At 41.1% G+C, this 24355-nt stretch overlaps 2 protein-coding genes across 4 annotated transcripts in view; one reads left to right on the forward strand and one right to left on the reverse strand.

Annotated features, from left to right (window-relative positions):
* Nucleotides 1–507: 507 nt before the first annotated feature.
* On the reverse strand, nt 508–13194 carry RSRC2 (arginine and serine rich coiled-coil 2). Of its 3 annotated transcripts, XM_070763265.1 has the most exons (11): nt 12968–13114; nt 10565–10721; nt 9452–9495; nt 8650–8727; nt 7134–7349; nt 5173–5316; nt 4916–5038; nt 4532–4611; nt 3455–3687; nt 2401–2490; nt 508–1181 (listed from the first exon to the last, which is right to left on the reverse strand). In XM_070763265.1, the coding sequence occupies exons 4-11, from the start codon at nt 8655–8657 to the stop codon at nt 999–1001; spliced, it is 1077 nt and encodes a 358-aa protein (XP_070619366.1). In that variant the 5' UTR covers nt 8658–8727; nt 9452–9495; nt 10565–10721; nt 12968–13114; the 3' UTR covers nt 508–998. The 3 variants fall into 3 exon arrangements, with proteins under 3 accessions (XP_070619366.1, XP_070619364.1, XP_070619365.1); XM_070763263.1 differs by lacking the exon at nt 8650–8727 and having other exon boundaries at nt 7134–7327; nt 12968–13194; XM_070763264.1 differs by lacking the exon at nt 8650–8727 and having other exon boundaries at nt 12968–13131.
* A 546-nt stretch (nt 13195–13740) lies between these two features.
* KNTC1 (kinetochore associated 1) overlaps nt 13741–24355 on the forward strand; it is a 105468-nt gene continuing 94853 nt past the window's right edge. Inside the window, 3 exon segments of the mRNA XM_070763296.1 lie at nt 13741–13873; nt 16025–16165; nt 17666–17786. Coding sequence (XP_070619397.1) covers nt 16028–16165; nt 17666–17786 — 259 coding nt within the window. The 5' untranslated portion in view covers nt 13741–13873; nt 16025–16027.

The raw sequence follows: 24355 nt of genomic DNA on the forward strand, positions 1-24355 counted from the left end.
TGAGGTTTAATATGATGGATTGCTCTCAATCTTAAATGTCTTTAATAACAGATTAAAAACGGGGAGCAAGAATTCCAGCCCAGCGTATCTGTGAAGCCAGTATCAATTTCTTGGTTATTTGCAAGAGACTGTTTTCTCACATATCTGAGGTCCAACTGCTATAATTTCTCATCTTACATTTGCAATTAGTGGCGGTTTACTTTTCACTTTTTACATTCTGTTAAAATACTTCCTAACCTGGCAATTTCTATTAAAACATACTATCTTTGAGGATAGTATGTTTTACTATTTTAGTATGCCTAAGGACTATGGAGGAAAGAATAGTTGGATAAGAAAGATGAGCGTAATTACAATGTAGTATTTTGATATAGCTAACAAAGAACCTGCAGTATTCTTTATCCTCTGCTTACTTAAATTCCACCCTCTACTTTCCTGTACTGGGATGAGCATTTATCCGCGAAATTAACCTTGAAATAATTTGTCTACTAAACTTAAATACACTACTACTTGAGAAAAAAAAACACGTTTTATTAACCAGGTTGTCGCACTGCATTTATGTACCCACGGGCCCGATCTGCTAGTTTTTAACACCAACACGATGCGTTTCATGTTCCAAGAGAGTTGAAAATAACTGTACAAGTTTAAAGTACAAAAAGTACGCAAGAGAGGGGGGGGGGCGGTGTGGACACAAAATATCCGTGTGGCGCGTTCGCCCTCGGCGGTTCCGTTTGGAAAACCACAGCAGAAGTGGAAGTGTCCCTTCTGGAGCTCTGTCGCACTACAATGGAAGTGTGAGCATAATAACCTGATTACAACATGGAACACCAGTTATCACTGATCTGGTATTTACAAAAGAAATTGCAATGTCAATAAATTAAAGTCAATGTGAACACCCATGCAAGCTAGGATGCCAGCCTTCGGTGGGCGTGGAAGCCAACGTTTCAACCACGGAATCCTGGCCGGAGTCTCAAAGCTGTCCGGAGGCATTTCTCTCCTCCTCAAACGGCGTCCATCCCTCGCATCGAAGACGTGAAGCCCAAGCCCATTCCTCTTTGGGTGTGTGTTTGTGACCTGGCCATTTCGTACTGTGCGTCCAGATTACGGAAGACCTCTTCTTGCTGCTTCAAAGTCTTATAACTCTCCTCGTCCACCGAACCGCTGGCCCCGGCTTCCTCCTCGCTCTGCGAGAGACAGAAGAAAAGAAAAGCATCAACTAAACGGGTCACCAAATTCAACTCTCCTGCTCCAGCTGAACGATAGCAAAGATCCAGAAACAAAGCTTTGCTCTAAAGTCTCCACTAGTGTCCCCCTAATTCTCACGTTACCAAGCAGTCGGGCAAAAGCAGATTTTCCACACCTGAGGTTCTCCAGATCTGCTCTGAAAAGTTGGTGGGGCTTCTTGCAATGTATACATAATGAAAGGATAATTAAGGAAAGACTTAATGAACTCAATCTGTCTAGTCTGGAGGACAGAAGGAAAAGGGGGGACATGATCGAAACATTTAAATACGTTAAAGGGTTAAATAAGGTCCAGGAGGGAAGTGTTTTTAATAGGAAAGTGAACACAAGAACAAGGGGACACAATCTGAGGTGAGTTGGGGGAAAGATCAGAAGCAACGGGAGAAAATATTATTTTACTGAAAGAGTAGTAGATCCTTGGAACAAACTTCCAGCAGACGTGGTTGGTAAATCCACAGTAACTGAATTGAAACACGCCTGGGATAAACCTAGATCCATCCCAAGATAAAATACAGGAAATAGTATAAGGGCAGACTAGATGGACCAAAAGGTCTTTTTCTGCCGTCTATGTTTCTATGTTTCTAAATCAGATCCCCATTTTAATCCAAATCTGTATTTTTCCCACGGTTTGAGCTTCTCTCTTAATTCCTCCAGCAACCTCGAGAATGTGACTTCACTCCATGGACCGTTCTTAAGTTTTGTTTCATAGCCTGAAGGCCTTGTCCACAGGGCGTCCAGGAGGAAAAGCATTCTGAAATCCCAACACGTTTCCCTGTCACTTGCGATCTAGTTAAGGCCCAGTCGTAGAGGACGTCGTACCAAACGGCTAAACCGTGGAGAAATATCAGTAGCTGAGGAAGCAAGTTGTGGCCACAGCTAGGCTCATTTTTGCCTGATTCTGCCAGGCAGTGTGATGCTTTTTTTTAAAAAAACACATGATTTTCCCATGATTTTTATAAACTTTAATAGTTTTGTTTTTCCCCCTGATTTATTCCGTTTCTTTCATGAATTCCCTGATAATTCCCCGATTTAATAATAATAATTTAATAATTTATTAGGCTTGTCCGCCCCTCTGGACGCCCTGCATCCAAGACCACACAGGTCACTTCACGCTGACCTTTCTGGAGTAAAGATAAAGCTAATTCTTTTAAAAAACCATACCTTAATACCCATCAACTTCCTAAACTTGACATTTTGGTCCTTGTTCCCGAAATTCAGTTTCTCCCAGATTTCCGCAGATTGTGATTTATCCTACAAAAACATAAAAGTAGTAAGTTTTTATAGGTTGCACATAGAAGTATATTCATCAAAAAAGAAAAATCAACATGTAGAATAGAATTTTATTGGCCAAGTGTGATTGGACACACAAGGAATTTGTCTTGGTGCATATGCTCTCAGCGTACATAAAATAAAATATACATTTGTCCAGAATCATGTGGTACGACACTTAATGTAGCAACCGAATAAAGATTTCTCAGGTGAAAAGATAGTTTTCTTTTTTTCACCATTCCTTTCTTAACCCATTCAGCCTTTCATGGTCGTCCCCACCCCCAAAACTTTCAGTACAAGGGCTTATTTGGCATCTAGCTACTGAATCGGCTTGGCCATTACCGGCCCTGCAAATTAGCCCATTAAAGCGATCTCTATCTTAGAATTACGAACAGTGTTCCCTCTAATTTTTTTTTTGGGGGGGGGGGGGGGGCGCGGAAAAGTATAGTGTCTGAGCGGCAGTCCCTTCGGGACTGGGCGGCACAGAAATAATAAATAAATAAACCCACCCTGTTTTGCCTCAGATAATTTCAAAATAAAATACTGTACTGTGTGTCTATAACAGTGAGCTCATCATAGGGCAACTCTATCAATATCAAAATGCCACTTAAATAGTTGAGCTACTTTCAAACTCTCTTCCTTACTCCCATTCTTTTTCTTTCTCTTTTCCTTCCTCTCTTTTTTCTATCTGTTTCTCTCTCTTCCTCTCTTCCTCTCTCTCTCCTTCCCTCTCACTCTTTCCCTCTCGGCTTCTGGGCAGGTTTGGCAAACTCTGAGTTGATGATGATTTTGAAGTGCGCCATGGCTCACTGCTCAGCTTAGAGGGAACTATGATTACGAAAACTCCAAAGTGTCATGAGCTGCAACCTGATCTGCCTCTGATAACATCACGGTGCAGACTCCCCACAGCTAATCAAACGAAGGTAAAAGCCCCCAGGAGAATTACCCCTTCTTTTTTGCCCTGCCACAGCATTTTCCTTTTCTTTTCTTGCTCGGCAAACTTCATGGGGTTCACTGCTGCCGGGTTGTAGTAGCTGGGAACGGCAATTCCCGTCTCGGCCAGAGCCTTCGCTTGCAGGGCTGCCATCTGAGCTGCCATGGCTATTTGAGGAGTGACCTGCGTCCCGGAGGCCAGGAGGGCTGCGACGTTGATGACTGACCCGCCCGTGGCAGCTGCCGCTGAAACCAACAAAAAAGTTATTCTTCAAAAGGCACCGTCTAAGGTGCTAACTTTTGCAAGCCGTAAAAATTGATACAATCTCTTTTGGTCCACAGCCTTTACCAGCTTTTGTCCAAAGGCATCACTGGTATTTTAAAAAATGGTAGAAGAACAGAAAGTCTCTAGAGACAGATCAAAATGAAATAAAAGTGGTGCGTTGTTACTATCTCCATTTTAAAGGAAAGTTCAATTTCAAGTTCAACTTCAGATCATGCAGAATGCAGCTGCGAGAGCAATCATGGGCTTCCCCATGTTACACCAACACTCCGCAGTCTGCATTGGTTGCCGATCAGTTTCCGGTCACAATTCAAAGTGTTGGTCATCACCTATAAAGCCCTTCATGGCACTGGACCAGATCATCTCCGGGACCGCCTTCTGCCGCACGAATCCCAGCGACCAGTTAGGTCCCACAGAGTGGGCCTTCTCCGGGTCCCGTCAACCAAACAATGTCATTTAGTAGGACCCAGGGGAAGAGCCTTCTCTGTGGCAGCCCCGGCCCTTTGGAACCAACTCCCCCCAGAGATTAGAATTGCCCCCACCCTCCTTGCCTTTCGTAAACTTCTCAAAACCCACCTCTGCCGCCAGGCATGGGGGAACTGAGATATTCTTTCCCCCTAGGCTTTTAGAATTTACGCATGGTATGTCTGTATGTATGTTTGCTTTTTATAATAAGGTTTTTTTTAGTTATTTTAGTATTGGATTGGATTGTCACATGCTGTTTTTATCATTGTTGTTAGCTGCCCGGGTCTATGGAGAGGGGCGGCATACAAATCCAATAAATAAATGAATAAATAAATAAATTACCGGCAACTATTTCCTGTTGCTTCTGCTTCTCGACCAGTTCTTTCTCTCTCTGTTCTTGCAATTTTTTTGCTCTTTCCAACCTAGGAATAACAATGCAGAAAGACGTGAAAAGACCTTTTCCCATTTCAGACTGTTCATTTAGACACAAAACCGCAAAGGAGAAACTGAAAAAGCCAGAGATTATCGAGCCCTTTTCTCCGTTGCTGCTTCTTAGTTCGATTTCGACAGATACGTTTGATGAGAAAGACAAAGGGACTGGAATACTTTCCCATTTCCAGTTTCACAGCAATTGTATGGGTGTGTTGAAAAAGCATCTCAGAAAAAATTTCAAAGAAAATTACAATCTAAATATGTGAAAATTGGTGTGGGGGGGGAGTTTCATACCTCCGGGCCAAGGCTTCCTGGGCATCCATAGCTGTGTTTCGCCCCCGGAAAGGCGGGGGACTTGGAGTTCGGCTGTGACTTCTACTGAACCTTCGTGGCTTTTCGGGTCTCTTCTTCCTTTCCCTGTTCAGAACCAGAGAGTTTCATTTTTCCTGCCCTCACGATTATTTATCAGGCGCAAACGAGCCTGAACAGCACCTTCCTCCCATTCGCCATCACTCCCTCTACGTTTTATTGTTTAAAAAGCGTCAACACACCTGCTCCGGCTCCTGGTTCGGCTCCTGCTGGGACTCCTATGCCTGTGTCTGGATTTGGATCGAGATCTGGATCTCATGCGCCGCTTTTTCTCTCGACTTCGGGAGCGGGATTTTTTCCTATCGCGGCTTCGACTACGGTGCCGCCTGGAATCACAGGCCAAATTCCCGTTAACGTTCTCAAGGTTGGCTATTCCATTTCATTACTCGCAAATAAAAGTATTATATGCACTATGCTGTTTAGAATACACACTGCTCAAAAATATAAAGGGAACCCTCAAATAACACGTCCTAGGTCTGAATGCATGAAATATTCTCATTGAATATTCCATTTGCACAACTATTCCATTTGCACAACAGCAGGTGAAATTGATTGTCAATCAGTGTTGCTTCCTAAGTGGATAGTTTGATTTCATAGAAGTTTGATTTACTTGGGAGTTATATTGTGTTGTCTGAGTGTTCCCTTTATTTTTTTGAGCAGTGTACTTTAAAAAAAGATAATTGAGAAAGTTTTTAGGCTTATGTTATTTAGCAGATATTCCCCTGGAATGAATGCAGAAACTTAAGTCAGCATTGCCATTCTATAGAAAAATTAGTCCCTGATTATTATAAGAAATACAATCCAAGATATCCCCAATCTAGTCAAGTATAAGAGTTTGGATCTAGGCTGACGAAACAAATACAGGTTGTCCTTGATTTACGATGACAGCTGAGCCCAACATTTACATTGCTAAGTGAGAAATCTGTTACATAGGTTTCACCCTGTTTTATGACCCTTTCTGCCACATTTGGTAAGGGAATCCCGGCAATTGCTAAATTAGCAACATGGTCATTAAGTGAATCTGGCTTCCCCGTTGACTTTGTTTGTCAGAAGGTCACAAAGGGGGATCTGACCTCCGGGGATGTTCTCATAAGTGTGAGTCAACTGTCAAGCGTTCTAATGTAAATCACGTGAGCATGGGAATGTTGCAACGGTCACAGGTGTGAACAATGGTTGTGTTGTGGTTAGCTCTGGCCCAGCTCCTGCCCCAAGGACTGTGGATGTGGGGGAGACATCCACATGCTGCAGGCCTGTGTTGCCCCCGGTGGAATCTGCTGATGAAGGCTCCTCTGACCAAGAAGACATGAGTGACAGGGAGGAGGAGAGTGGGGCAGACAGCTCAGAAGGAGATCAATTCTCTAGCTCCTCCTTGGATTCAGAACAAGAGTTAATGATACAGCCACGCATGCGGAGAGCGATGCATAGGCAGCAACAACTGAGAGATTATTATCAAAGAAAATGAGGCCACCTGTGGTTGGGTGGGGCTGTGGTCATTAGTGAGGCTGCTATAAAGAGCAGCCTGTGGGTTTGGCCATTGTGGAGGATTATCTGATCGTTTTGTTTCGTGACTGCTTTGCTGACTTTGACCTTTTGTGCACTGATTTTTCCCCGCTTTGAAACTAAACCAGAGCAAAGTGTGTTTCACTTTGTGCAAGAAGAAGGACTGTGAATGGCCTCACAGCTGCAAGCTAAGTATCACAGAACTGATAAGGGACTTGTACAAATTACCAGTTTGTTTGGAGACCAGTGCTCTTGGCTATACCAAAAGAGGGCTTGGTTTAAGTGAATTTTCCTTATAAAGAACATTGTTTTGAATTTTCAAACGTGTGTGTGTCTGAAATTTGTACCTGTGAATTTTTGGGAGGAGTCTACCAGAGAGCCCAACAGAACAGGTTGTAAGTCACATTTTCCAATGCAGGTGTAATCACTATGTGAATTGTTAAGTTGGGGACTACCCGTGGTGCCCCCAAAATCCAGTTACAAAGACACATCATGTTCTACCAACACAAATCCAATTACAAAGACACGTAATGTTCTACCACCACCGCATGTTAGTTTAGAAGACGAAAATGTCCCCCAAGTAGTCAACCATCTCCCGAATCCTCTCCAAACTCTTAACAGGGAAGGAAACTAGGAGTCTAACCTTTCCCGCGACCGAGACCTTGAATGGCTCCGCCCCCTGGAGGGCTTCCTCTCCTTCCGCTTGTGCCGATCCCCCTCGCCATTCTCAGAGGCGTTCAGGCTCTCCCTCCCTTTCTCCGAAGGGTGGTCTTTGTCGTTATGCTCTTCAGGCCTGTGCTTCTTGGAGGACCTCTCTTTGGACCCATGCCTTCGTGCCTGTTTTAAGAAGAAGTTGGTTCTTTCAGGAAAATAGTGCAACAGAGAGTTAGTATGGGCATTAGAAGAGCAAGAATGATACGTTGAGACGATGCAACATTAGTAGCCTTAGGAGCGTGGCCCCAGGCAACTGAGATATCTTTTAACACCACCGCCACCATCTACACAACGTTGCAGAGGTGACCCTACCATTCCCCACCCTCCTGCTTGACTTATATCTTGCTCCAAAAGGTTTAAACCATCCCCTGCCACAAAGCCAAATTTACACCACAAGATGGAACAGCTGTTCTGAGGGTCTGGTGGCCTCGTTCCCCAAAAGAAAACACGCTGTTCCCTCGTCACCCCAGAGAAATCTTTAAAAAGCTCATCCAGCAACATGGCAGGACATTTAGACAGTCAAACTGAGGCTTGGTGAAACAGTGGATCCCCAGCCTAGAACCTTGTCTGTCAGGTAACCAGCATTCAAGCCAGATCATGTTTTGAACCTGCAACAATCTGGGCTCTTTGTAAGACACTTTAGCATTTTGATGTTTAGTTCTCTAAAATTTGGGTAAAGATTCTTTGTTGCTTTCCTTTTCTGTGCTTTTACTATTTAAGTACAATTTTCTCTATAAATTGTACTGGGAGTGATACTGCACAAGGAATCCTTAACATTTTCATGTAATTCCTTATCTTCCAGGTGCTAGTAACCTCACTCAAAGCCAATATCACATACATATAATTCAACCATTTACTTATTTATTCATTAATTACACCATCTTATTCTAAATGTTAAGTGACTACAATTATTAGCATTTTAACTTTTGTGGCTAAATTTTTAATATGGAACTATTTGGATATCCACTGAAGATTAAAGGAGGAGTGTACTTATTATTGCGTAACAAAAATGGGAAAAGCTCACAAACATGGAACAAACCCAACTGCCAAAGTATTTTTATGGACCGCGGTGGATGTTTTTTCCAATACTGTGTGATGTCCATATTATTCTGTCCTCCTCCTTTTTGGAACATGCAAAATTACTAGGAGAACTAGGAATAACCCTTTAGTTCTTAAGCATTACAAATTAGGACAATTGCCTAAAAATATTGGTTCAAACATCAATAGAAAAATCAAATTCTAACAATAGGAATTTAAAATAAGAACGGTACAGTTCTTAACTAGTTTGAAATTATTTCTACATTATGAGGGAAATACTTTTTGAAAATAAAACGGAATAGTCTTCTAAACACATAGCATGTACTTTAAAAACACTTATTATATCCAATAAAACTGATTTAAATTTCTTTGCAAGGGTAATATGAGTTTGAATGACTAATAGTTACCTTATCATGAAGTAGGCTTATAATTTTGCTATCTGAGTCTGGAGCGTCTTCAGTTCAGTCTCTTCGCGCATTAGCACGCTGAGTATGATTTATTATAGAAATGTTATCATGTGATCTTAACAATATAGTCAATTTCACAAATACTCTCCTACTTTTTTCTTTAAACAGAGCTTCCATTGCAAAGGGGAGGAGGAGGGGAAAAGTCTCCTAAGAAAGAAATTTCACCTAAAGCTCTGATCTAACAGAATTTGACAGTTACTGCTGATGCTCCTGGTCTGAAACCACCTCTGCACCAGAGGCTGTTCCTTCCCCTAGCAATGCTCCTACCATGGCTTCCTCATCTCCAGCCCCTCGCTTGGCCTTCAAAACCCTTTATTTACATCTCTGCGACTCCTGTTTTGTATGGACAAACCCCACCATGGGAGAAGAAACTCCAATTATGCCCTCACCCAAACTGTGACAAAAATTTCAGGGTCGAGGTAGAATGAGATGGGAAAAGAATTCTGCAAATGCTTAGCTGAACTCTGGTGAATGGAAGCTCTGTGAAAATCAATTATATTAAATTTTTTATCATGGTATTTTCCACAATAAATCTCCACATGAAAATTTTTTTTTTGGTCAACTATTACCTTTTTGCTACAAAGATGGCTTCATTCATGCTTCTCACTCCAAGCACTTTCTGAATTTACTTTTTTTTTTGTACTTACCATTTAGACAATTATATCTTAAGATTTATACATGCTATGACATACTTGTAAATATGTCCTGCACAATTACCCAAGCACTACAAAGTATTAATTACCTCTTTGCTTCTGCTCCGACTTCTGTATTTTCTCCCTTCATTATCTAAAGAGGAAAGCACCCATCAGTCCATCCAACATATACTTTTCAAAAAATCATTTCCATCTACATAAGCTCCAATTCCAATGATATTAATGCTGAAGCTATGTTACAGATTTAAAATACAGTCATACCTCGTCTTAGGAACCTAATTGGTTCCAGGGGGAGGTTCGTAAGACGAAAGGTTCGTAAGACGAAACATTGTTTCCCATAGGAAACAATGTAAAGTCAATTAATCCGTGCAACCAAAAACCCCCCCCGCAAAAAACTGGTGTTCGGCGACTGCTGGGAAGCCGCGCGGCTGTTTTAAAAGGTGACAGCCGGCCTGGGGGGCTTCCCAGCAACCTCCCGAACCCCGAACCCGGAAGTTCGGCAAAAGTTCGGGGTTCGGGGGGGTGCTGGGAAGCCCCCCAGCCCGGCTGTGACCTTTTAAAACAGCCGCGCGGCTTCCCAGCTGTCTCCCGAAGCCGAACGCCAAACCCGAACTTCTGCATTCGGCGTTCAGAGACAGCTGGGAACCCGCGCGGCTGTTTTAAAAGGTCACAGCCGGGCTGGGGGGCTTCCCAGCAACCTCCCGAACTGAACCCGGGGTTCAGAAAAATTTTGCCTCTTCTTACGAACTTTTTTCGAGTTACGAACCGGCGTTCGGGAGGCTGCTGGGAAGCCCCGCCGCCCGGCTGTCACCTTTTAAAACAGCCGCGCGGCTTCCCAGCTGTCTCCTGAACGCCGGTTCGTAACTCGAAAAAAGTTCGTAAGAAGAGGCAAAATTTTTCTGAACCCCGGGTTCGTATCACGAGTTGTTCGTAAGACGAGGGGTCCGTATCTTGAGGTACCACTGTAGTTGGAACTGTTAATATTCACAATCCGCTTCCCTCATACAAGGCTCAACATAATTCTAAGGTCTGTTTAGTCAATTCACCATTCTACCTTGAAAGACTTATGACTTACATTCCAAAAAATTACATTTTGAATTGAAGCATTTATTTCAAAGTGACAGAGATTGTAATAAATGACTATCTTAACTGAGGCAACAATTAAACTACAAGGGTATGCCCACTAGCAAAAGAGAACATACCGGATTTTCGTTTTCTTTCTCTTGATCTGGAACGTGACCTTGAATAATGGTGTTTTGAAGTTCTAGGTGAACTGGATGCATCTGATCGTTCCTTTTTCTTCTCTCTCTCAGGAGATAATTTCTCTGGAGGATTTGCCTCTCGCTCAGAATCACTAGCCTAATTTAAAATGAAATAACTTTTAATAGTTTCAGTACAGTGACTTGCTACTCTTCCTAAAGCTATGAGACACTACCTCAAGTTCTTTAAAATACAGCATAATAATACAATAAACAATATGTCGATTTCCTTCACACTAAAGTACACAACTCTTTTAATATCTTTCTTTAGGAACTAAATTACCCTCCTAGTGTGAAAAACTAGGTAGAAAAAATACAAAAGTAGAATATTAGGTAGAAAAAATACAAAGGATTTTATGATTGCATTACTTAAGTTGAAAACTGTTTCTAAATAGGAATATTCCAAACAAATTAAACCTCAGCTGAGAGTATGGAACTAACCTGAAGCTGTACAACCCCAAGAGCTTTAAAACAGATCATAAACAACATTTAACATTGGCAACTAAGAATAGCATTATATGCTATTACAATGGCATGATCAATCGATTGATAAAAATATTTTTTTAAGACGTCCGGGTTAAAATATTTACTCAGAATACAAGCCCCTCTGAAGTTAATAGTCACCCCACCCCACCCTCAGCCAGAAAGCTGTTGGAACTTGATTCCATTAATTCAACTACAAATTGAGGTTTTACTCATCCCACCTTGGTTACCCTGTAAGGAAGAGTTAGCTTTCACAAATTATACTCAAAACAGTCAAAGGGAAATGTAGTTTTATACTCAGCATACTCCTCTTCCATGGGGAGCAGCTACAGAAGGCAGAAACCAAACTGTTCTACTGGCACTCTTTTTAAGCAACCCCAATCTCTGCCACACATATACAGCCATATGTGAAGATTTATACCTGCCCAGCATGTCACCTTCTTTTCTTAAGTTATATTTGTAAAAGAGCCACAAGTAGGCTTAGTTTCCTCTCCCCATCCTATAATTGTTGTTCACCACCCTGGGTCTACAAGAAGGGTGGCATATAAATATGATTGATAAAATAGATAAATAAATAATAAGCCCTAAATACCCTCCTCCAAGTCTCTGAATTCATAAACACACCCTGTTCCTTTCCACATTGATCACTGACATCCTATAATAAAATTCGCTTTAAAAAGGCTTCGGATCAATGCATAAATGTAAATACATACTTAACATGTAAATTACACATCTATAAACATAAACGTGCACACATATACAGCCATCTATTTTTGTTTATCTATATACACGTTATCTATTTCTTTATCTGCATTTCTTTTCTTTATCTATCTCTACCTCTCTTTTGTCTCTATTTTATCCAACTTGTTTCCCTAAAAATAAGATCCTGTTTTTTATTTTTTTGAAACCTGAACTAAGCGCCAAGCACTCAAAAGCCAGATTGAATTTATTATCAGGGGAGGCCTTATTTTGGGGGAAACCCGGATATCTAGCTACGTATCTATGTATCTACCTATCTATCTAATATCCATCTATCTACTATTTATCTTTCATCTATCTAATCTACTATCTACTTTCATCTATTTGTCCTACGTATCTATCATCTATTTTCCTACCTACCTACCTATCTATCTACTATCCATCTATCTACTATTTATCTTTCATCTATCTATCGATCTATCTATCTAATTTATCCATCTACTATCTATCTACTTTAATCTATTTGTCTATCTTTAACCTATCTATAATCTGTCTACTATCTATCTATCCCTGCATCTTTCATCTATCTATATCTATCTACTATCTATATATCGATCTTTCATATATCTACTATCTATCTCATCTGTCTATCTTTCACCTAACGATCTACTATCTATCTCATCTATCTGCATATCTATTTATCCAATATATCTTTTATCTATCTTTCACCTATCTTCTGCCTACCTATCATCCATTTCTCTCTCTCTTTTAATCTATCTTTTATCTGTCTCTATTTCTTTTTAATCTATCTGCCTCTCTCTCTCTCCATCCACCCACATCTATACCGGCTTTAACCCCAGACAAAAGTCCTGCCCCCCAACCATCCACGCTTGTCTGAGGCGTGTCAGCCCGACGTGGGGATCCGAACACTCGCTTCTCCTCACGAAGGTGCCAAGATCCGCATCCCGGTTCGAGGCCCGCCCCCCCCCCCGAGAAGCTTCGAGAAGCCGCGCGGGGGGGGGTTACCGCCTCCCTCCTCCCCTCACGGAGGCCCATCATGGCGGCCGGGCGCCATCTTGTCTGGCGCTTTCCACCCGAGGCGGCCCCGCCCGCCGCCCGGGCCTCGCCCTCCGCCAGTCCGGGAAGCCGTCGGGGGAGCCTCACCGCCATGCCGGGGTGCAGGGAGGGGGGGGAAACGGGCCCCGAGCGGGACCTCCGGCTCCTCTGCGGCTTCGGCCCCCTCAGCAAGCGACGCGCAGCGCCTCCGCGAACCAACTGGGCGAGCAGCCCTCTCAGCTCAGCCCCGCCCCCTTGCTTGGGAAGTGCCCGGATGTAGCCGGGAGTGAGGCGGGAGGCAAAAAAAGAGCGCCACTGCGCCTGCGCAGATGAGGAAAAAATAGAGATATACCATGTAGAGCAGTGTTTCCCAACCTTGGCAACTTGAAGATATTTGGACTTCAACTGCCAGAATTCCCTAGCCAGCATTCGCTGGCTTGGGAATTCTGGGAGTTGAAGTCCAATTATCTCCAAGTTGCCAAGGTTGGGAAACACAGGTGTAGAGTATAATACTGTGGCTGTTTTCCTTTTTTTAAAGGCTCTCTTGCCTCAAAGAACACGAGGGGGGGCTCCAAATAAGCTTTAAACACTGAAATATGACCTGATTTATCTCTATCCATTTTTCTTTAATAAAGAGAAGATGGCCACCCTTGATATGTGGGATGTGTGAGAGTGATTTTTCTGAGTTGCGCCCAATTCTCCTCAGTGTTGTCCTTTGAGGAATTGAGATCCGAATAACCGGGAGAGAGAGACACGAAAGAGAGCCCAAGCACTCCTCACATAAGGCGAAAGAAATCACGACGAAGGACACCTCTACACTTTTTTCTATCTCCCCGGTTTGGCCTCGCCGTTCTCCTGAGAAAGTTTGGCCTCCGCGGGCCGCCGTAGCCGGCTCAGTCCTGCCTGTGGAGAGAACTCCCGCCAAATGCAAAAAAACCCTCCTTTTGAACGTCGGCCGGTTCGGTGCCTGCGCGGCTTCCTCGCAGCCTTCCAAGCCGGGAGCGGCGGCAGTGGGTAGATGTGACCCGCCGGTGGGGCTAATCTTGAGGGAGGGCCTGCAAAAGTTCTTTGATATATTTTACTACGAGTATATATATCCTGTATAACAGGGCTCTTCAAACTTGGCTACTTTAAGACTTGTGGACTTCAACTCCCAGAATTCTCTGGGTGAAATCAGAATTCTCATAGCTGGCTGGAGAATTCTGGGAGTTGAAGTCCACAAGTCTTAAAGTGGTCACGTTTGAAGAGCCCTGCTCTATAACCTTCATTGTGTATTGGACAAAACAAATAAATATTAATAAATGGGTGACAGGTGGGAATTCACCCGCTGAAGCTTTGCCCAGTTGCATGTCTGCCTTGCAAAAAATAATTCTGGGAGCTGAAGTCCAAATATCTTCAAGTTGCCAAGGTTGGGAAACACTGGTGTATACACAACAAAATTGTTTATTAAATTATTGTAGCCTCGAATTCTAAGTTCATATTAGAGAAATTGAAGATTGCTGAAAACATCTGTAAACTGTAGAAATGTAGAAATGTAACACGACCACAAAGGCTGTTATATATATGTCACATGTTTTTTTGCTGAATTTGAAAATTAAAGGAGACTAGGATAGATCTATTTCGGCCTTATTTTGGCCTCATCAGCTAGCCGTACCCACTGGGTCTTGAACCTGCAACCTTTGCCTTATAAGGCAGATAATTATCCTCTAGGCTACAGTATCCAATCCCTTCAACATATATATATCTTTTGTAGATTTTAATGGGTATATGTATGTAGATTGTTCTGAGTTCGGGTTATGCCCCGTGTAATATTTTGAGTGTATGCGACGTTTTGGTGAAATCACATTCACCATCATCAGGCTGAAGATGTAAGCTTCGTGCTGTTGTAGATATAGTTATATAGATATAGTTATATAGATATAGATACAGTATATCTACAGCAGCACGAAGCTTACAACTTCAGCCTGATGATGGTGAATGTGATTTCACCAAAACATCGCATAGACACTCAATATATTACACGGGGCAAAACCCGAACTCAGAACAATCTACATATATATATTGTCCAATACACAATACATATTGAAGAGAATAGACATGAAGTATTATATATAAAGAAAAGATATAAAAGTAGAGGAGAAGATATATGAAAGGAAGAAAAGATATATGAGATATGAGATAAGGATAGACAATTGGACAGGGGATGAAAGTCAGGCTAGTGCACTTATGTACACCCCTTACTGACCTCTTAGGAACCTGGAGAGGTCAATCGTGTTGGGGGTTAGGGGTTGACAACTACTGAGTCTGGTAACGAGTTCCACGCTTCGATTGCTAAAGTCATATTTTTTACAGTCAAGCTTGGAGCGATTAATATTAAGTTTGAATTTGTTGCGTGCTCTTGTGTTGCTGCGGTTGAAGCTGAAGTAGTCATTGACAGGCAGGACGTTGCAGCATATGATATATATAGTTCTTCCTTTCTTTACTTTTCTTTTCTTTTCTTCTCTTTCTCTTTTCTTTCTCTCTTGCTCCTTCTCTTTTTACTTTTTCAATGCCTTGTTCTTCTTTTTCTTTTTTCATTTAACTAAGACACTAACTACTTATCATGAAAGAGGTTTAATGCAAAATCCATGTACAGTGGTCCCCCGATTATCGCGAGGGTTCCGTTTCAGGACCCTTCGCGATGATCGGTTTTTCGCGAAGTAGCGGTGCGGAAGTAAAAACACCATCTGCGCATGCGCAGATGGTGTTTTTACTTCCGCCGCAGCAGCGAGGAGCCGAAGATTGGGGTTTTCCCGCCGCCCACGCAAACTCCTCGCTGCTGCCGCGCCCGCCGCTTGTCCGTCCGCCGCCTGCCTGCCCGCCCTTCGCCCGCCCACGCCGTTCGCTCCCGCCGCTTCCCAGCTGAGTTCTGAAGCGAACTTCCGCGAAGTGATCTGCCCGGCGCCATCTACGCATGCGTGGCCATAGAAAAAAGGGCGCGCATGTGCAGATGGTGTTTTTACTTCCGGGTTGAAAAATCGCGATATAGCGTTTCGCAATGTTCGGGATCGCGAAACTCGGGGGACCACTGTATTTGTATTCGTTCTCATATTCTCCATTCAGATTACCTTTTCGTGGTCTGTATATGTAAACGTACATTTTTTGTGTGTGTGTTGCTGTTTTTAGATAATGAAGATGTGGGACAACGTTGAGCTCCTGATGAGCGATGATACAGGAAGCGGACCGCTGAGGATATGTTCCAGGCAAGAATGTGGAAGCGCGCTCTATCAGATGAACACGCTGGTGAAAATAACCTCATCCCAAAAGGTAGCACAGCCTTAAGGATCCCATCGCAAGCTGCTGGGTGACGTCTCTTTTTTCATTTCAATCCAAAGATCTAGTAACTATAAAGAGGAAACACAGAGCCCTACTACTCTGTTACAGAACAGTACGGCTTGTCCTCGACTTATGGCTGGCCACTTAGTGACTATTCAAAGTTATGACCAGCCTGAGGAAGGGGACTTACCACCGAGATTTGAACTTGCAGACTCCATGATGGTTGTAACCTGAGGACTGTCAGTGATATAATTTATTTATTTATTCATTCATTCATTCATTCATTTATTAGATTTGTATGCCACCCCTCTCCGTAGACTCGGGGCGGCTAACAACAATAATAAGACAATATAAACAAATCTAATATTTAAGTTTAAGTTAAATTAAAAAAAACCTAATTTAAGAAACCAATCATACATACAGACATACCAAGCATAAATTTTATAAGCCTAGGGGGAAGGGAATATTTCAATTCCCCCAAGCCTGACAACAGAGGTGGGTTTTAAGGAGCTTACGAAAGGCAAGGAGGGTGGGGGCTATTCTAATCTCTGGGGGGGAGTTGATTCCAGAGGGCCGGGGCCGCCACAGAGAAGGCTCTTCCCCTGGGTCCTGCCAGACGGCATTGTTTAGTCAACAGGACCCAGAGAAGGCCAACTCTGTGGGACCTAACTGGTCGCTGGGATTCGTGCAGCAGATATATAGCTACAATGTGCATGATTACTATTATTGTTGTTATTGTTGTTGTTGTTATTATTTATTAAATTTCTATGCCGCCCCTCTCCGAAGCCTCGGGGCGGCTCACAGCATAGAAAAATATACCGAGATATAATAATTAAAATTAAGAATTACGTTTAAAAACTAAAAGGCCTATTAACATGCACACATTCCCCGAGTCTAAGGAGAAGGGCGGCATAAAAATGGAATACATACATACATACATACATACATACATACATACATACATACATACCCATTCAAACAAACCCACTATACATTCATTGGCCAGCAGGGTAGAATCTAATGACCCCAGGCTTGGAGGCATAGATGACTCTTTAGACTCTTACAGAACTCGAGGAGGGTGGGGGTAGTACGGACCTCTGGTTCCAGAGGGCTGGGGCCACCACAGAGAAGGCTCTTCCCCCAGGCCCCACCAAGCGACATTGTCTAGTTGATGGGACCCGGAGAAGTCTGACTGTGGGACCTAACCGGTCACTGGGATTCATGCAGCAGGAGGCGGTCCCGTAAGTAATGTGGTCCAATGCCATGTAGGGCTTTATAGGTCATAACCAACACTTTGAATTGAGTCCGGAAACCGATTGGCAGCCAGTGCAGATTGCGGAGTGTTGAAGAGATATGGACTAATTCTTTTGTTTTAATCTGTTGACACAGATATGCCAAGAGTTCAGGTCCCATTGGCTCCTTGCGTGCTTTTTTTATTTCAATCCATCTACACAGACTTTCATTACATCTATATTTTTTTTAATTGTTCAGGTTTCATCTAACCCGGAATTAAATGCCTACAGTTTGAGTGATGGCTGCGTGCTGGTGGCTGACAAGACGGTGGTGGTACTTGACAATATTTGCCAGTCTCTTCAAATGTTTATTCATTTTGGTGAGTTTCCAGCTGGGGCCAGGGACTGTGGAGGTCTGCGGCAGAGGAAGTAAAAAATTATACTTGCAAATGTAGATATACATGCCTGTAATCTTCCTGTTTAAGATTTTGGATTTTATAATCCACGTTTCGCATTTTGCTTTTGTGTTCCTTTTTACTAAGAGATTATATGAGTCTGCCATATGATGGATGGATGGATGGATGGATGGATGGATGGATGGATGGATAGATAGATAGATAGATAGATAGATAGATAGATAGATAGATAGATATGGGGATTTGCGCATGCATCGATCCAGATAGACGCACCGAAAGAAAGCTCCCTCATGTGAAGTAGGAAAAGTGAAAGTTAACCCCCGACAACCCTCTCTAGCTTGGTGAATAGTGGATTGAGAGGAAGCGGATTGAACGGAGTTTTTGAAAACTTTATAAAAAAGAGTTAAAAGAAGAAGTAACCCACAGTTCTAAACGTGAGTAGGGGGAAAAGTGAGAACAAAGGAAAAGATGGCGTCTACTACGGCGCTGGAAGGAAAGATGGATTCATTGCTAACGGCATTTGCCAATATGGGACAGTTACTTCAAGGTATGAAAAAGGAGATAGCGGCTGTTGGAGCTGGGGTGGCTGACTTGAAAGAACAGTCGAAAACACAAGATCAAAGAATTGGGAAACTGGAGGAGGGAAAGAGTCGCCAGGAACTTCGCATAATTAACTTAGAGGACAGACAAAGAAGAGCTAATCTCTGCCTGAGGGGATTCCCAAAAGATTTTGCGGAGAGTAAACATCTTATTCAAGCAATTTACCGATGGTTCAGTGAAAATAATGTTAAATGTGACCCAGGTGAATTTGAAAGAGCGCACTGGGCTTTTGGATCTCGGAATCAAGGAGATCAAAAAGATATTATTGTAAGGTTTAACTCGGAAAGGAGGGCGGCAGAAATATTCAGAGAGCTAAAGCAGATTTCAAACTTACGTTACAAAGCCACTCCAATACGCATCTTAAAAGATTTGTCTGCAGAAACCCTCAAGATGAGAAATCAGATGAGAGAAGTCACCTCCCAGCTTTACGAAAACGGAACCCAGTTCTCATGATGTTATCCTGCTACAGTAATTGTTTTTAAAGACTCCAAAGTTTTCCAGGCGAGATCTCTGAAGGAGGGGAAGACACTGCTTCAACAGCTGGGGGTTGATTTGAAGGAAATTTCCCAGGCATCGACATCGAAGAGCCAGCCAGAAGTAGCAGACGGGGATGCGAGACATGGAAGAAGGGAAGATGATTTGTTTATGCTTCAACCGATTCGTGCAGCAGAACAAAGCAAGGAGGAAAAAATTGCAGCTCTGCAAAAGGAACTGGAATTTCTTCAGGAGAAAGAGAAAAGAGAAGAGCCAAGAGTTACGCGCCAGAAGAAGAAATAATGAACTGAACTGAGCTGATTTGCTAATATGGTATTATGGTTTTCAACTAATTAACCTCTTCTTTGTGTATTTTTCTTTTTTTCTTGCTAACCAATAAGGGGAAAAGAGGGAAGGAGGGGGGAATCTTTTTATATGGTATTAAATGGGGAGAGACGGGGGAGCTTTCTAGTGGAACGCAAATCCAGGAGTGCCTCTTGGATAACAAAAGGTTTTTTCGTTGCCTCCCCTTGGGGGGGGTGCTAGGGAAGAGGCACTAGGGTGGGGATTCATGGTAATTAATAAGCATTTTTCCAGCAGGCTCTGTTTTGCAGGAGGGGGAAATGTATTTAAAATTATGTAAATGGGTGAGACAGTGTTATTGTCGTTGAATGTAAATGGTCTTTCATCACAGAAAAAACGTTATAGAATCATGAAGCTAGCTAGGGACAGCAAAGCTGATATCTTATTTTTATCAGAAACTCATAAAGGAAGGGAAAAAACAGATAAATTAGTTACAAATGGCGAGTGGCAACAGGTTTATGAGTCGAGAGGGACAGCAAAATCCAGAGGAGTCGCCATCTTGATTAACCGAAGATTGTTATTTCAATTAACTAATATTAAAAGAGACAAAGACGGTAGAATGCTATTTATTAAGGGGAAAAATAAATAATAAGCTAGTAACCTTAGCAGTAATTTATGCCCCCAATGTAAATGCAAAACAATTCATAATGAATGTAAAGCGTAAACTAGATAATTTTGCAGAAGGCACAGTGATTTTAGCAGGCGATTTCAACTTGGAATTAACAGCAGGGAGGGGTGAAAAGAAAAAATTACATTTAAATAAAATTAATATGACGGATTTACATGAAAATATAGTAAACAGGGACACATTTTATTCAGCAAGACATAATAAATTTAGTTGCATTGATTATATGTTAATTAATAAAACAGCAGAGGCACAGCTCAAGAAAGTGGAAGTGAAAAGCATTTGGTTATCAGACCATGCTCCATTATTAGCAGTGATTGAGTTAGAGGCTGGCAGGCAACAAAGGATTTGGAGATATAACCCTGTGGTATCAGCTAATGAGGAAAATAGAATTAAATTACAAAAGGAACTGAGTGGATTTTTTTGTATTAACGCAACAGGCGAAATTAAGCAAACAATAGTTTGGGATACACATAAGGCTGTGATGAGGGGTAATTGTATTAGTACTGAAGCTTTTATTAGGAAATCCTGGGAAGTTGAAAGAGAAAACTTATTAAAAGAAATAGATTTAATCCAAGAAACTTTAAAAATTACAAGAAATAGAGCTTGGAATACACTATTATTATTTAAGAAAAAGAAATTACAATCACTTGATGAAGAAAGATGGAATAAAATGAAGATGATTATAAAACAGAGAATTAAGGGATGGGGGAACAAATCAATGAAACAAATGGTACATTATTTGAAAAAAAGAAAAGAGAAATCCCATATCTCTGCTTTAAAGGATAAGGAAGGTGTAATTAAACGTAGTAATGCAGAAATGGAAAAAATAATGAGTGACTTTTATGGGAATTTATATAAAAAAGAACATATTACATTGCAAACCATAGAGGTTAATGAGAAATTAACGGAAGAAGATAGACAAATGCTAAATGCAAAAATTACAAATGATGAGATATCTAGAGTTATTAAAGGGTTGAAACCTGCTAAAGCCACAGGTCCAGATGGTTTTACTGCTGAATATTATAAGACTTATATGAATGAATTATTACCGCATATGGAAAAATTGTTTAATAATGTAATTAAAACTTCTGAAACTCCACAGACGTGGAAAATCTCAGAAATTATAACTATCCCAAAGCCGGATCGTGATTTAATGGATCCAAGTTCTTATCGCCCTATCAGCTTATTAAATCAGGATTATAAAATATTTATGAAAATATTGGCAAACAGGGTGGAGAATATTTTACCAAAAGTAATTGGAGAAGACCAATATGGATTTGTTAAAGGAAGAAAGATTTATGAACCAATTAGAAACATGGTCAATGTTATACACCATGCTACCAATACCAAAAGAAAACTAAATATATTAAAGTTAGATGTGTACAAAGCCTTTGATAAAGTTAATCATGATTACCTATTTCAATTATGTAAAGATTTAAATATGGGAGATTCATTCTGTAGAATTATAGAAACAATTTATAAGGATAATATAGCTCATATCAGAGTAAATGGTAACAGAACAGAAACGATTAAAATTCAGAATGGAACTAAGCAGGGTTGTCCACTATCCCCAATGTTATTTGCACTGGCAATTGAGACTTTAGCAAATAAAATTAGAAATGATAAGGAATGGAGAGGTTACCAAATAGGAAAATTCGAATTGAAATTAAATTTGTTTGCAGATGATGCTATAGTGATGTCTGAAACCCAATCGAAATGATGAAAAGAATAATGATATTGCTCCAGGAATTTAAAGACCAATCGGGATTTATGGTTAATATAGAGAAATCTGAGATAATTTGTTTAAACACTGGCCCCAAAGAGCAAATTGAGATACAAAAAATATCAGGATTGAAATTAGGTTGTAAAAAAATGAAATATCTAGGAATTTGGTTGTTTAAGAATCCGATAAAAATTGTGACGCCAACTATAATTTAATATGGAAAAAAATTCAGAAGCAGATAAAAAATTGGAAGGGGAAAAAGTTGGGAAGAATTGCCAAGATCAGGGCCCTTAAGATGATGATAATACCAAAAATGATGTATTTATTTCAGGTGCCTACGCGGGTATCTTCCCTGGGGCAAAACTGAGAGAATGGGACAGTAAACTAAACTTTTGGATTGAAGGAAACAAAAGGCCCAGAATAAGAAAACATTGGCAGTTTGCACAAGAGAAAGAGGGGGGGTGGGGGAGCCCGTGCTTAGTACTATATAGAGAAGCATTTCAAATAGAAAGATTAATGGAATTACAGTTATGGGGGGGGAAATAAATGGGTAAATTTAGAAAAAGAAATTAATAATATAAATAATAAAGAGTTATTATTTAAAAATTGGAGTACAGCTGATCCCTCGAGTTTCGCGATCTCGATCTTCGCGAAACCGCTATATCGTGATTTTTAAAAATATATTAATTTTTTAAAAAACCACTTCCGGGTTTGGCTTCGGGAGTCAGCTGGGAAGCGGCGCGGCTGTTTTAAAAGGTCGCAGCCGGCCTGGGGGGCTTCCCAGCACCCCCCCGAAACCCCCAACCTGGGTCTTCCCGGCCGCCCACGCAAAGGGGAAACCCCGGCTCCTCGCTGATGCCCGCCGCTCACCCCGCCCACCAGCAAGAGGGGGAAGACCCAGGGAAGGTTCCTTCGGCCGCCCAGCAGCTGATCTGCTCGGTAGCGCAGCAGCAACGAGGAGCCGAATCGGGGTTTCCCCTTTGCGTGGGCGGCGGGGAACGCAAACTCCACCATCTACGCATGCGCGGCCATAGAAAAAAGGGCGCGCATGCGCAGATGGTGTTTTTACTTCCGCAACCCTACATCGCGAAAAATCGATTATCGCGAGGGGTCTTGGAACGGAACCCTCGCGATAATAGAGGGATCACTGTAGAACAGAAATCAGTAATTTAATCGACCCTCTCAAAGCATGTTTAGAAATATGGTCTAAATGGCAGAGAAAATGTGGAACTAGGAATTCCAAGCTATCAACGTTATACGTATTGAATACAGGGGATGATGTTAACTTAAGCAGAATTATTAAAGTATTAAATAGCAAAGGGATAACGAGAATTGAACAATTATATGAGAAGGATGGAAGAGTTAGCAGAACTCGATTAGAATGGTGGATTGGTCAACAGAAATGGCTGCAGATTAATGCAATAAGTACATATTTAAATAAAAGTGAGAATAAAGAAGCTCTTTTACGAGAAGAAAATTGTTTAGAAAAAATAATAAGAGAAAAGATCAATGAGAGTAAAGCACAAGCCGGTAATATATATAGAATGTTACTGCAGGTGGAAGAGGAAGTAACAAAAAGTTTGACAAGATGCTGGCAAAATGATTTACAAATAGATGAAAGTGAAATGAAAGAAATAGTAGAAAATATATATAAGATAAAAAATACGAGAGTTAAAGAGATGAGAAGGAAAATTTTACATAAATGGTATTATACACCAGCACAACTTGCACACTTCCAGGGGAAAGAGAAGGGTAATTGTTGGCATGGTTGTCAAAAAAAGGGAATCTTTATGCATATGTTCTGGGAGTGTGCAGAAATTCAGACATTCTGGAATGAAGTACAGAACGAAATTAACAAAATGTTAAATATTAACTGGACAATTACAAAAGAAATAGCGATTTTAATTAAACAAAGAAAACTAGGAGAATTCAAGGAAATAAAATCTGCAGCATTGGAAAGTGCTCAAGCGGTGGTAGTATTGGGTTGGAAAGATTCCACAAAATGGACATTACAAAATTGGTACTGGTACATGGTGGACCACATACACTTTGAAATTATGGAAATAAGATTAAATAATTTTGACGAGAACAAATTGGAGAAGCTGATGGTACGATGGAATAAGGTGAAAGATTATATGTTGAGTAGAATCTGTGATGTAAATGTGAAAAATAAACTGCAATCACTCTTTTAGTAACATTCAATGCAAGATAGAGCCAAGGAATTATAGATAAACCAATCAAAACCTTTGAATCCTCTTGTATGGGTGGTGGTGGTGAAGGGGGGTGTCTTGTTTGTTAGGTGATGGGCACACGCACTGTGCACTGTTATATGTTTGTTTTATGTAACTATTTTATAAAAATCAATAAAAAATTTTTTAAAAAAAATATAGATAGATAGATAGATAGATAGAGATAGATAGATAGATAGATAGATAGATAGATAGAGATATATAGAGAGATAGATAGAGGATAGATAGATAGATAGATAGATAGATAGATAGATAGATAGATAGATAGATAGAGATATATAGAGGATAGATAGAGGATAGATAGATAGATAGATAGATAGATAGATAGATAGATAGATAGATAGATAGATAGATAGATAGATATATATAGAGGATAGATAGAGGATAGATAGATAGATAGATAGATAGATAGATAGATAGATAGATAGATAGATAGGCTGATAGATACATAGATAGATAGAGAGAGAGAGAGGATAGATAGATAGATAGATAGATA

The sequence above is a fragment of the Erythrolamprus reginae genome, chromosome 10, assembly GCF_031021105.1.
Source record: "Erythrolamprus reginae isolate rEryReg1 chromosome 10, rEryReg1.hap1, whole genome shotgun sequence".
NCBI classification, from domain to species: Eukaryota; Metazoa; Chordata; class Lepidosauria; order Squamata; family Dipsadidae; genus Erythrolamprus; species Erythrolamprus reginae.